The sequence below is a fragment of the Hydra vulgaris genome, chromosome 15 (genome assembly GCF_038396675.1).
Source record: "Hydra vulgaris chromosome 15, alternate assembly HydraT2T_AEP".
Classification (NCBI taxonomy): Eukaryota; Metazoa; Cnidaria; class Hydrozoa; order Anthoathecata; family Hydridae; genus Hydra; species Hydra vulgaris.
This window is the reverse complement of record NC_088934.1, coordinates 54,698,283-54,714,142: the sequence shown is the minus strand read 5'-3', so window position 1 is coordinate 54,714,142 and position 15,860 is coordinate 54,698,283. Positions and strand designations below refer to the sequence as shown.

The 15,860-nt window shown below is 25.2% G+C and overlaps 1 protein-coding gene across 3 annotated transcripts in view; it reads right to left on the bottom strand.

The window, feature by feature from the left end:
- The window catches only part of LOC105848468 (ubiquitin carboxyl-terminal hydrolase CYLD), a 134,832-nt gene extending 129,152 nt beyond the window's left edge, over positions 1-5,680 (bottom strand). Inside the window, exons 1-2 of one of the 3 annotated variants that reach the window (XM_065820032.1) lie at positions 5,644-5,680; positions 3,198-3,385 (exon numbers count right to left, since the gene is read on the bottom strand). In XM_065820032.1, the coding sequence (XP_065676104.1) occupies positions 3,198-3,385; positions 5,644-5,665 (210 nt within the window). In that variant the 5' untranslated portion in view covers positions 5,666-5,680. Of the gene's footprint in view, positions 1-3,197; positions 3,663-5,643 lie in introns of those variants that run through there. The other 2 variants (XM_065820031.1, XM_065820030.1) reach the window with 2 other exon arrangements.
- Between the last annotated feature and the right edge of the window lie 10,180 nt (positions 5,681-15,860).

Sequence of the window (15,860 nt, the reverse complement as noted above, 5' to 3'; positions counted from 1 at the left end):
TTATTTTAAACAAACATCTTTAAATGAAACACTTTGAAAAAAAAGGCAAAGTTTTATTTTAATTCTAAATAAAATAATTTATTTATATTCTAAATAAAATAATTAAAATAAATCGGCAAAACTAATGTTAATTTAAATTCTAAACAAAATAATTAAAATAAAAACGGCAATGTTTAAATTCACCAAAATTTAAAAAGAAATACGGCAAAACAAACGCTTATTTAAATTTTAAATAAACTAATTAAAAAAAAAAAAAATTTATTTAAATTCTAAATAAAATAATTAAAGTTTAAACAGCAATAGCAATTTCATTATGGTAAGGTAATTTCATTATGGTGTGGTAAGGTACGGTAAGGTAAAAAAAAATGCTTTTTAAATTTTAGTAAAATTTAATAAAAAATTGATCGTCAAAAAAATGATTTGATCGTCTGGTTTTTAATTTTTTTATTTCAGCTGATCAATGTTGATTGGCAACCATTAAATAATTATTTCGAGCGCTGAAAAACTATAAAAATTACTAATGCTACATAAAACTAGGATTCTTAAGAAATATATTGATTACTAAATATCAATATATTTTTTAAGAATCCTATTATAGAAAAAAAAAAAGCGCAAATGCCTAAAATGGTTTACAGATTTAAAATTAGTAATTTTAAATCTGTAAACCATTCATATTGCAACTTGCGGCAGAAACTTGAAACGTGAAAATACGATTTTAAAAAAAAAAATTGACAAAGTAGTTGAAAGAAAAAATGTTTTTAGTTAAATACAGCAATTATTATTAAAATTATTGAATAATTTTATAAAAATAACTATAAAATAAGAGCTTTGATCATTTGTAAAAAAAAGGATTTTCCCACCATTGAAATGAAAGTAATTTAAATAAGTAAAGCAAAAAAATTAATAGACTTAACATGGCATATACAAGTCAACGAAGTGAATTAAAGTAGCTTAAATTAAAAATAAAAAAGTATATCACAAACAATGCAACTATTTTAAACGCATTTTCAAAATTTAAATAATTTTATGAAATTTCAGTATATGCATTTTCCAAATTACATCTTTATTATTTGTCAAACCTTGCTTCTTTTTTTTTTTGTCACACCAAGCATGTGACAGTTAGAGTCTTAGCGAATTAAAAGATAGTATCCATCATTACTGAAATCTGAAAAAGGAATGGCTGAGTTTCTGGGAGATCTTCAATGTAAATTAAAAAAGTATAGGGCCAAGTTTAGAACCTTGAGGAAACCCTGAAGTTACAGAAAATGAAAAAGAGTGCTCTCTATCCAGAACAACTTTTATTCTAAAATTGATATGGAAGGATTAAATAATCTTTAAGATGTTACCTGATAACCAAACAGAGGAGAGTTATGAAGGAGACCAGCATACCAAATTTAATTTTTCAAGTTGAGAAATTAAGTGTTTATTAATTTAAGATCAAAAACTTAAGATAGTAAGAAGACTAATGGGACAGTAGTTAGATGAGTCAGATAGCTCTCCTGAGTGTTTAAAAATAGAGATAACAGATACTGCTTTCCAGCACCCTGGAAAACAAGATACGACTTAATAAGCACTTGTTAAATAGTTTTATTAAGAACACTTCTGCAAGACTATACTATAACAGACATATATAGTATAACAGGTATGTTGTCCAGACCACAAGCTGTAGAAGAGTCTAAGAAGGAAATCACTTTAGTGACAGAAGCTAAAGTGATTCTAATGTCAAGCAATGGATTAACCTGTTTGTCAGCTATATCAGGTAAGATGTGATTAGTGGAATCAAGAAGTGAGGTTGAGGAAAAGTCCTTAGCAAACAAGCCAACTTTGTTTTAAGATGAGGTAACAAAATCTGGACCATGCAGAGAGGTGAAATAACGGATTTGCCACTATTAAAGACACTGTTAAAGATTCTCCAGACTTGCTAACTTCTGTGACAGAAAAATTTTATCCTACATTAGATGGAGGCGGCAAAGCTAGGGCAATTGCTCTCGACATATCTAAAGCTTTCAACAAAGTTTGGCAGGCTGGTCTTCTCCATAAGTTTTCTTCATATGTATCTGGCAAAGTTTTTAAGAATATCAAATCATTTCTGTTTAACGGTTTCATCAAAGTCATCCTTGAAGGTCAACAGTCTTCTTTATTTCCAGTAACATCTGGGGTACCTCAAGGTTCTATCATTGATTCTGTTTTGTTTCTTATCTACATTAATGATCTTCCTGACAACCTCACATCTAAAGTGACTCTATTTTCTGATGACTCAACTTTATACTCCTGTTTTGACAAAAGTCTTCTTCTTTTGATGGCTTAGAACAGGCAACACAATACTGTCAACATTTCAATAATGTTGAATGACAAATGTCTCACTGAGTCTTTCTTTTTACATCATTTAAGATTTATGTTCACTACTGACCTCTAATGAAGACCATATAAACAATCAATTCCATATAAATAACCTTAGCATCTGTTGCTTCTCTTTATCATTTTTGTATGTTTCATCATTCAGCAAAGTTTCTCATCTTTTTACTGTACCTGTTTATGCATGTTTTACTCATCTTTTTACTGTACCTGTTTATATGTGTTCTAAAAAATTTTGTTTGTCTAGTTTTTTATACTTGCACTTACTCTTACCCTTTAAAAATTATTCCTGACTTTTATAACCAACAACTTTTCAAGTTTAATTTTACTGTCTCTGTTTCCTTGCTCATCAACTTTATTCTCTTTTTTTTAGTAACTCCCAACTTAATAGTCATTGCTTTTGCTTGCAGTTTTGCTTGGAGTGAATCATAATTATAAAAAAAAAAAATAATGAATAATATTATCGAAATAATTAATGGTCATATAATGATTATCTTATGTTATATATAACAATAATAATAACAGCAACAACAATAACAACAGAAACAATAGTAACAATAATAATATTATAATGTAATACTTTATTTCCTAAGAAAGAAAGAGACTTTATGCAATACAAGCAACTCTAGGAGCAGTTCTTCTGAAGCTATACTGATTAAAGAGGTATTATTTGTTCTGATAAAATTATTTATTTATTTTCTTTTTTAATGAAAGTTGAAAAGTATAGGATGCCCTAATGTACACAGAGCATCCCATTAAAAAAATAAAACAAAAGAATTTAAAAAATAGTTAAGCTTAACAAAAATTCACATAAACATAAACAACAAATTTAATGAACTAACCGTAAACACTACACCAAAATAAGTACCATGACGTCTATCATTAGGGCCTTTATACATAAGCATTCCTGTATTGACATCATAGTCAGTTGTAACTTCAACATTTGTTCCACCTTTGGCAGCAATAGCAAGTCGTAAATTTTCTCGCTTATTAAAAGTTTTCAAACGCTTTTCTTTGCTAGAAACAGCAACTAACAAAAAATATTCTTCCTCAGTAATTTCAGAAACAGAAGATAACTTTACTTCTATTTCAATTTGATCATTAATATCATCAATAATAATCACTAATAATTTACTTTCTTGTTTTCCATATTTTTTTTGTTCTAATAATAATGTGCCTGCTGGGATAAATTTTATTGAATTATTTTTATTATTTAATAATTCTTTAATAAGAATGTAAAAAGATTTTGCTTCAGTTTCCAAACCCATACAATTTAATTATGCCACTAAAAACAAATAAAAAAGTTTGAATTAAAAAAATAATGATAAACTAAGAATATGATGATGATGAGGAGGAGGAGGAGGAGAAGGAGGAGGAGGATGAAAATGAGGATGACGATGGTAATAATAAGGAAGATGATGACAATGAAGATTATAAAAATTATGATGACAATGATAACAATAAGGAAGATGATGATGACAATAAAGATGATGAGGATAATGATGATGGAAAAGATGATGATGATGATGATGATGATGATGATGATGATGATGATGATGATGATGATGATGACAATGAGGACAATGATAATGATGATGATGAGAAGGATGATGATAATGATGATGATAACAATAAAGATGACAATGATGATAATCAGGATAAGGAGGAGGATAATGATGATGATGACAATGAAATGATGATAATAATGACAATGATTTTTTTGTAATTTTTATTTTTTGTTTTTTAATTTTTTTGTCAATGTATTGTTATCAACCTAAAAATAAAAATATAGCACTTAACTAAAAGTTATAAATATATATATGGCTAAAAACAAATATTTATAATACACTATTTAATATTATATAATAATACAGTTGTTAATAAAGTTTCATAAAACCAAAAAAATTTAAAACTTTTTTACAATGCTTTCTTTATACTCAATTAACATATAGCCTTTTATTTTAAAGTCAAAATGTAATAATCATTAATATAGGTCCTGAAGATAAAAGCAATCCAAGCTATTGAATTTCTACATAAAATTGCAAAATATCAAAATATTTGGTATAATCAGAAAAATTGTACAGGAAACTCCAATAGAGATACATTAAGTATTTGAATCTAAAATACAGTCATGTATACTAAAATTCTATTACAATCTCTGCAACAATAGACTAGAATCAAATAAATTAAGAGCCATCACTTTTTTTTATATTAAAAAATATTCTTTAAACTAATTTAAAATTTTACTTACAACGCTTTGATATAATTGCTGCTATTACTAACAGGGTTAGTAATAGCAACAATTATATCAATGGTGATAAAAAATGTGTAAAAATGATTATTTATTTTAGAAAGGAGTAAAAAAGATTTGTAGAAAAATTGATTTAATGAATATTGTATAATAGTGACAAATACTGTTTTATTATTTGCTTTTTATTTTAATAATTTTTTAGGGTTAATTTTTGTTCAAAGTTAAAATAATGTTTGATTGGAATAATATTATTAGGATCATATAATTAAGATCTTGAAGCATCAAGTGCATCATGAAAAGTTTTTTCAATGCTTATATAGGCAGACTTTCAGATTTCAAAGTGAAACCTTAAAATCCATTTTGAAATAATTGAATTGTATCCTTAATCTTGCCAATTCCAGCCGGGCTGTAAAAAGTTGTTTTACCAGTTGCAATTCCTTTTGAGAAGAACTGTTTAATTCAGAAGAAATTAATAACGAGTTGTGATTTGAATGAACACCAACAAGACATAACAAACATTGTAAAAAGATAAAATATGAAACTATAAAACAAAAGTAAAATAAAGTAAAAAAAGGCAAAATAATAAGAGAGAATAAAATAATAAGAGCCTCTGAGAATTCCCTTTTAATGACTCATATGAGATATGGCAACCCAAAAAGTTTTATTTGTCAGTTTAAAAAAAAACACTTCCCTTCATTAAATGTAATTCCAGCATCAATGGCAGCTATTATAAAGTGATGCAGATTTTTTTTTTGACTATTACCTCTAGGGCTATTAGTTCAAACAAGTTTGAGTTCGAATGCTTGAACTTTATGCAATAATTCCAATGCTTAAGTTTGAACTTTTTTCTCTTAATAGTTCGAACTTTTAAGTTTAAAACAAAAAAATCCCTTTTCATTCATTTTTGTAAATACAGAAATATAAGTAAAAATTATTATTACAAATATTGTGGCAATTTTTAAAAGCAATGTTCTTTCTTTATTGCAATTTTTTGTTTTGTGTTTATCTTGCAACTCTAAAAATATAAACAAAATTACCTATCACCTGTTGCACCATCATATTTAAGGTAGGGTCAGTTTTTTCTTGTTATAAAATAATTAAACAGTGATGCCATTTTGATAACATTTATTTTTTAAAGTAACTTCTGAACTAAACAGACCCATTAGTTTATTAATAATGAAACTTTTTATTTGTATTGCCACTATCAATTAAGTTTTTTGCTGTATATTTATTATTTATATTGATGTTGTGGCTGATTCGGAAGGAAGAATTCATTGAGCTTGGGATGGTGTCACAGGAGAAATAATCCTGAATTTTAAAAATAGTTGCAAAGAAATAAAAAAAATTAGAAAGTTTTTTTTTAATTACCAGTGTTATTGAAGATAAGTATAGTTGATTGAATTATAAGTTTAATATTTGTTGATTTAAATTTAAAGATCTTGCTTGGTCAAAAGCTGATGAATGGTCTAATGTCTTGTTCTCTTGTAAATAATGCTATATAATGATAGAGTGAAACCTATTTATAAAAGCATAAGGAATCTTATGCTTTTATAAATATGCAGCTTTGTTCAAAGTGAATTTGTTACAAAGAAAAAAATGACCATAACTTGTTCTGTTAAATAAAATAACCAAATATTTGAAAAAGTGTCATCTAAAATCATTTCAAAGTGATAATGCACTGCACTTACAGCGATAAACTTACAGTCTTCGAAGTTGAATTTTTAAGTTCTTTTTGGTTTATAGATTCACGTGTTTTCTACTTAAATGTTGATAAGACGTATCTTGAAACTACTTCGTTATTTAATATAATATAAATAAACAATGAACTTATAAACATTTGGTTCAATATAATTTATTAAGAACTTGGGCTTGATAGAAATATTAAAATCAAAAGTAATGAGAAAATTGTTAACTAATCTTAACTAATGTTTATATGTCTTTGCTGCAACATTTTTTTTTAATATTAAAAATAATTGTAGATCTTTTGATCATAGTGAATAATCAATTTAATAGTGAATAATTAAGTAATCTTATATTAGTTCAAAATTTCTATTGAATACAAAGATTTGAATTTTTGCATTTACTCCAACAATTTTTGTGTTTTAAATTATGTTTCGCTATATTGAGTGAGATAAGATCTTTGCTTAGCCACAGATGATTTAATAGTGAGGTTACAGTTAAGGTTTTAATCACTGCAGCCAATCAACACCTAGAGGAAAATCGATGATGCAATATTTTTAGGTTCATTGGAAACATCATATCTGTAATGCAATCTATATATATATATATATATATATATATATATATATATATATATATATATATATATATATATATATATATATATATATATATATATATATATATATATATATATATATATACATATATATATATATATATATATATATATACATATATATATATATATATACATATATATATAAATATATATATATATATATATATATATATATATATATATATATATATATATATATATATATATACATTGCATCATTTATTTACTTAATTTAAAAATAATACAATTAATAATAATAGAAATAACAATAATAACAACAATAATAATAATAACAATAACAATAATATATATATATATATATATATATATATATATATATATATATATATAATTAATTAGTAAAAAACACTTATCTAACTTTTATCTTCTAGAAGATAAAAGTTAGATAAGTGTTTTTTACTAATTAATTATTGCTCTGTTCTTTAAGAACATTGAGCACTCTATTTGTAAAATACACTAACATAATTTAAATATATATATACATATATATATATATATATATATATATATATATATATATACATATATATATATATATATATATATATATATATATATATATATGTATATATATATATACATATATATATATATATATATATATATATATATATACATATATATATATATATATATATATATATATATATATATATATATATATAATGAATATATATATATATATATATATATATATATATATATATATATATATATATATATATATATATATATTGCATTATTTATTTACTTAATTTAAAAATAATACAATTAATAATAATAGAAATAACAATAATAATAACAATTACAGTAACAATAAAAATAATATATATATATATATATATATTGTATTATTTTTAAATTAAGTAAATAAATAATGCAATATATATATATATATATATATATATATATATATATATATATATATATATATATATATATATATATATATATATATATATATATACATATATATATATATATATATATATATATATATATATATATATATATATATATATATATATATATATATATATATATATATATATATATATGTATATATATATATACACATACGTTACATGCAACATATAATGGATTAATCATTATATAATTATAGATTGTACAACTTTTTATGTAATACCATATATATTACATTATATATCAAATGTAACTTATATTAAATATAAATAGCTCATAGAGTATTTGTAACAATATATAAAATTATTACAAAAATACGTTAGTTGCGTTATTCTAGTGGCAGAATTTGTGCTCTGTGTAGTTATTTATCAACTCCGCGTGATATATCTCCTCCCCCATTGAAAAATCGAAAATGAGGTTGCGCTTTCAGTTCATAGCTGTTAAAATTGTACCTACTACGTCCTTGAACGGACGCAATAAACTTTGGTAAGCAATATATAATAGAGTAAATAAACAGTTGCCGTAATTAGAGTTTGTGTACGTTTGACAGATTTTTTTTTTCCGTAGATAAAATAAATGATTAGAGAAATACAATAGATGACAGGGATATAACTCGTGTTGTAATCTCGATTTCTATCGCATAATTTTTATTATTGATATCTGTTAGACATTGCTATATATAAAACAGCGACAAGTCATATGGAAAAGATGCAATCTTTTCCATATGACTTGTCTTTCCATATGATTTCCCTAAGAACTCGCGCTGTATTTTTGAGTTCTATTGCACGATTAGTTTTTTTGATATGTTGGATACCGCAATATAAAAATAGCAACAAGTTATTTCTTTCAGTAGCGATATAACAGATATCAGATATACAACTCGCGTTGTATTTTTGACTTCTATTATATGATTTGCTCTTTTGATATCTTTACATTAATAGCTGTACTTCTATTACACGATTTGTACTTTTAATGACTGTACTCTTGGCTTTTAATATATTTTTTGTATTTTTAATAGCTGTACTTTTGACTTTATTACAATATTTGTGCTTTTGATGGCTGTACTTTTGGCTTCTATTATATGATTTGTATTTTTAATAGCTGTACTTTTGAGTTTTATTACTTGATTTGCACTTTTGATAGTGTATTTTTAACTATCGCATGTTTCGCTCTTTTGATAGCTGTACTTTAATAGATATACTTTTGACATCTATTACATGATTTGTACTTTAGATATCTGCTTTATATTGCAACATATAAAATAGCGAAAAGTTATATCTTTCAGTAGCAAAATAGAACATGTCGAAGGTTTAACTCACACTATACGTTTGATTGTACCGATGATATACGAAAGAATTTTTTTTTTAAACTTTTACAATTTTGCTTAAGTTTTTATTCATGTAAGGCTGAGCCTTACATGAATAAAAACTTAACTTATTTAAGCTTTTTTTTTGTATATCTCAAGGGTCTTATTACAGAATAGCATATGAAAATACGCTTCTTTTGAGACCCAGGTTGACATACTTTTGAATAACTTTTTTTTCGACAATATTAGGGACTTTACCCCAAATACTAAAGATTTGAACCAAAATATCTTTACAACTTGACATGATGGCAAAAAATGAGTTGCATGTTTAAAATCGAAATGAGAAATGCTATACAAAAAACAAATTGTTTGCTCGGAATCAGAAAAAAAAAAATTTTTGTTGACCTGTGTAATTTTTGCTTTATTTTCGAGATAATATATATGTTCAGTACAAATTATGTTCAATTATGATCTTCATGTAACGCAAAGCAAACACTGGTGGATGAAAAAAATAAAGGATTCATTATCAAAACAACAATTTCAGAATATTAAAGACTTCATAAAAAACAGTTTGGTTTGTTGCAAAACGTGATTACTTTACCGATAGCGAATGTTTTCTGTTCTCTTAAAGAATTCATTGTTCGGAAATTTACGAATGTTACGATGTATAATACTATATTAATTATAAATTACTTAATACAGTTTTATATAGTTGTATAACTATATACATTATATTATAGAAAAATTTTTTTAATAAACGTTATATAGAATTAATTGACATAATTTAAGGAAAATAATACAAAATTATATTATCATGATTGTTGTGCAATTTTTTTTATATAAATTTGATAGAATATGTAAAAATATAGACATTAAAAGATGAATACAAGTGAAAATGAAATCCGTAAGTGTCTTATTTTATACTAGTCTTTATACGCGTCCGACAGCTCAGGTTTAGGTTCCAAGTTTATTTGAATTTATGGCTCCGGCTCCTAAGCTTTTTTTGGCTATGTTTTCTGGTTAAGTATTCCGGAACTTAAAGCTCTGACTCCTAAGTTTTTTTCTCCAGAACCGGCTCGTTTAAATATATTTAAAAAATTTTAACTTAACGTTTTACATATGAAAACGTCATAAATCGGTTGAAAATATAATTGATATGACTCTAATCGGTTGAAAATAATTTAGGCGCTACTAGGACATCTAAAAATTTTATAGAATAAACTAGTAATTCTGAGTTTTTGTTAATCTAACACGAGCCGAGGAGCTACCAGCTTTTTAATGGCTCAAGCTTTTGCTCCTTTCGCCTCTTCCGACTTCGGCTATTTTAACTTAAAATCCCTCTAAAAACCTCATACTTCACCTTATCCGGCTCTGGCGTATTAATACTTCTTTAACTAAATAAAAAAGCTAGCGTATATTCGTAATTACTCGTATTCTGGACATTTTAATATCCAGTAAATTCTCAAAATAAACCGGTAAATTTTATCTTGGCAAACCATGCCAAAGCAATTGTTGTAATTTCAGCCCACGTCTTTTTAAATGCATTAAAAAACAAAGCATGCGACCAATTTAACTCTATTGGCATAGCCCACAAAAAAGTAGTTATGTTTTTGCATGCGTAACTACTTTTTTGTGGATTTACCACAATAGCAACTACATATGCACGCATATGTAGTTGCTATTGTGGTAAATCCACGCCTTTACTAAACTGAGTTTTGCAACCAGGTAAAAAGATATGGTCATATTTCGTATAAGCAAAGATTGCAAATTTTTGACGAAGTGTTATAAGGATTGCAACGTTTTACAATTTTCCACTTAATTAAGGGTGTAAAATCTAAAATCTTTTAACATTAATAAATATAAAAATGATGCTGAGTTGTCTACAGAAAATTGGACATAAAAGACAAAATGTTTACACCCTTAATTAAGTGGAAAGTTGTAAAACGTTACAATCCTTATAACACTTCGTCAAAAATTTGCAATCTTTGCTTATACGAAAAATTCCTTATTTTATCATATAAAGGTGATGACTTGTTAAATAAACGAAATGAGTTGATTTCAAAATGCAGACACAAGAATAAATTCCTTTTATCTTTTTTTGACTCCGGTGATTAGTTAATCTTTTGTTTTTTCGTTGCCATCAAGTATGTCTTAGCGACGTAAAGATCCAACTACACAGTATTTTGTAGTTTTTACCGGTGAATTTTGTTTTTGAATTTGTATTCAATGGCTGATGATTGCCGCATAGGCATGAAACTTAAAGTATCATAGAAAAAGTTGTTTTTTCTTCGTTAATATATATATATATATATATATATATATATATATATATATATATATATATATGCACATATATATATATATATATATATATATATATATATATACACACACAAATATATATATATATATATATATATATATATAAACTAATTTAAAACATCATATATATATACACACACACACACACACACACACACACACACACACACACACACACAGAAATACAATGCAGATATAAATAAATACTATCAATCCTATAATTTGCTATAATAGTTAATAAATAATAATAAAAGAATTTAAAAAATTAGAAAATTTTTTTTTATTTAGTACATTACAGATGCTCAAAACAAACAAAACTATTCTACGATAAAAGAATATTAAAAAGTACAAAAGTAGTAGAGGAGTCTATTGGTGTCAAAGATAAACTATTGCTGCTTGACATAAGAGGTCGACGATCAAAAAGTGCCGCATTCAAACCACGCTTTTAGAGACCGTATCTCGTGTAACGCGATGTAGCGTGAAAGCCGATAACGGTGTGCAAATATCGGGATCGCACAAAAAAATACTTACAAAAAACTTCATTGAAAGTAATGTAAAAGGTAAAATGAATATGTTTTCTTAAGTACAGTCACTTCTTCGTTTCATTGCTAGTTGCTAGAAATGTAGATGTTTTGCAAGTCTGTTTCGGTTATTTTTTTTAGATGATATAGTCATTGTTATAGATTTGACCAATAAAGATATTTCGATCGACAGAACACAAAGTAATTATCAATTTATGCCGTATATTTAATTTAAAAAGTTTGATTTAATAGAGATTTTTTTTTTTTTTTTTAGAGATTGCTGATTCAAAGGTACAAAGATAGCCAAAGGTCAGAGAACGAAAGACAAAGTTTTCAAGGAAGCAAAATCCAATGACAAAGGTCAAAGCTGTGTTATCGAAAACAGTGAAGGTATATTAAATATAGTAGCTTTTCGACTTAAGTGAGCAAAATTGAAAGTTTTTGCTTTATAAATGAAGATTATTGTTTATTATAATAGTTATTTGTAAAAATTAGTAACAATAAATAAAATCTCCTTTATATTTTAGGATTTGGAATAATTGAATGCCTTACAAATCTAAAACCAATTAAAGCAACAATGGGTATAATAAAGAAATGGGGGACAGTAAAGTAAATGACTACTAGTTGAAAGAAACTAATTGTCTAAGTGATGAAATAGTTTCATCAATTAGCAATCAAGACAAGGTAAATTTATTCAAAATGACGCAGTTTTGTTTTAAGATTATTTTATTGTTACATATATTATCAACAAAATAAAATCCTCAATTTTTAACCAGTTTACAATACTTTGTTTTTTATAAAATAAACATTGCAAGGTAAGTAACAATACTTCATGAATAAACTTTTTTTTACATGTAAGAATGTAATTGAAGTACTAGCACCTGCCGGATTGCTTTCGCTAGAAAGTTACCAAAAAAACTGCTCTGATTTGAAGGAAACATATGGTATTAAACAGCGTCACTGAAAAAAAAATTAAATATTTCAATATATAATCTATCATTACATTTAAAACTTTAATTAAAATTTAAAGATTGACACAAAAAGGCGAATAGTTTAAAATATTTTTGCCCTTTATTTGCATAAACTTATGCATATATGGCTGCTGGTGCAAAGGCTGGGTGCAAGTATTATAAAGAACCATTTAACATCATATTTGGGAAAGGACAAAATATATTTTACATAGTCACCTGTTTGTGTCAGTCTTTAATATAACAATTGCAGCATATAAACAAAAATCATATTTATATGCAAGATGAGTTATTCAAATTAGATATAATTATGTGCTGTGTTGTTGCAAAACATCATTGGACGCTAACAGTAAGTCGAACTTTCCTAACTCTTCATTAAATAAGATTTGTGGTATATTACATCAAAATGAATGAATGAAATGGGTTATATAAACAATACAAATTATTATTTATAATAATAATATAGTTACATTTATTTATATAAATTAAACAAACATGAAATTCCTAGTGAAATAATATTATTATTGCAATATTGAAAATACTTTTTGTTCCTGATAATCAAACCAAATGAAAAATGCTTGTATTATATAAATTCTCTGGGTGAACTCTTACCTACATTACAAAAAGAAGAAATAAAATGGAAGTATGAATTTATTCAATGAGCAATGCATTTTTTTAATAAAATTTCATATGTTATTATTAAAAATTGATCTTTTTATATTTAAATAAAAAAATTATTTATTTGTTAAATTTCAGTAGCTATTTGAAACAGAGATATGGAATTTCAGAAACATTTAAAATACTGACATTGCCACATGCACTGCAAAGTATTTCATGTAGAGTCTTTTGTCTTAAAGTAACAATAAAGTTATACTTGATTTTTTATTTTATTCTATTTTATTTATTTTTATATTTCTTACCAAAAAGATATAATCATTATTTACTTGTTTTTTGCTACACAAACTTGTTATAAAGATATCATTGGTTCTGCATTAACAGTGAACTGGTTTATAGTGGCAGCGGTTTAGCTCATGGTAAATCAACTGTTTTATTTCTAAAGAATGCTTCTTTAGAAATAAAACAATAATAAAAACGAAGGACTGAACCATGATTTACAACAAAATTAACTACAAAATCTCTTCATCTTTTCTTTAAGGAAAATTATAAATTTCCCTTTTTTTTTTAGGTGGCTTAATCAACCCCCTGATTTATAAACTACTTATTATAATAATAACAAGAGTTTTAAATATAACAAATTCTTGTAGTTTGCTGAAAACTTTATAAATGGCAAAGACCTGGTAAAGACCTTTTCTTTAGAAGAAGTAATCATATATCGAAATGACATGGTGCACTTTCTTATAAACAGAGGAGGTTTGTTATGTATTTAGTTAACTAAAAATTAGAAATGAAATTGTAAACAATTATAACAATAGATAAAATTAAATCTCAGGTCAAAAGAATTAGAAAGATGTTCTATGTCATATATGTGTTCTATGTCATATATTTGATATATTTTATATATCAAATATATAAAAAACAAACGTTAGACAAATGGGAATAAAATTTAAAACAAAACAAGTAAATAGTAAATGTTGAAATAAATTTGCACAATTATAACATCTTTAATATAAGAAGAGGTTTTTAACTTGATTTTAATAATAATTCAGACAGACATCTTTTTAGGCAAATTCGCGTTGTAACATTCTCAAAATCAATACCTGGCAAGATTTATTTTGCTTTGTTTTCAATTTCATCAAAATTGTCTCTCATTTTGTTTAACATACTTTCTAACAATGCACAGTGGGCCAGTAGGTGGACAAAATGGGAAGAATTTTAGTTGTCTAATCTTGAAAACCTATTTAATTTTAGTATCTACATATATTAGGAGAAATCTATTGATAATTTATTTATATTAAATCCCTTAGTTACCAGGACTCTAAGCATTTGAATATTGAGATAAAATAAAAAAATAAAAAAATTATAAATAAGTAGTTAACGGTGACATCAACGTTGTGTTATATTTCAATTACATCTACGTTTTTGAAAAAAAAATTAGTACATGTTATTCTAGAGTATTTAGAGATAAGAAAAACCAATGTGTGAAATAAATTTGTTATAGCATGTTATCTCAGTTATACTTTGAAAATCACAGATTAAAAAAAAAAATTTCTTAAGAAACTTATTTTTTGCCGCACAATAACTAATAATTACCACAATTTGCCATGTGTTGTCTTATATTTATTTGAGCTATATGATGCTTCAATCGAGTTTTAATTGATTGCTTGTCCCCTTAAATACCCGTTCAGATTTTATGTATGTTTTAACTTGGTTGCTATGGTACTAAATTTTGCATAGCAACAACTCATTTTTACATTAACGTTGTTTTAACAGTATTTTACTTGCGCTAAATACACAATATTGGGGGTATGTATTAAAATGAGATTCAGAATTCTTATGAGGTTAACTTTTTTTGGTTACTATGGATACCTTACTTTGCATAACATAGCAACAACATATTTTCGGTAGTTGTTAGTAATTTAATTACTAACACTGACAGTAATTTAATTACTTTTAATTTTAATTACTAACACTTGTAGTAACTTAATTACTAACAAGTATTAGTAGTCCAGGCGGCATATATATTATAACATTTTACTTTTAAATACAAAATACTTGTTACAATAATTATTTAGATATGGTTTTGTTAAACTTAGACATTCATAATTTTCTCCAAAAAAACAATCTTAGTATTTCAAAACAAAATATTACTGAAGATATATTAAAATTTATTCAGCCAAAATTTGCTGATTTTAAAGACGTTGATTTTAGACATGCTGTTCAACGATTTGTTTACTTGTATAAAAAAAAGTGGAAATCTGCAAACTATACT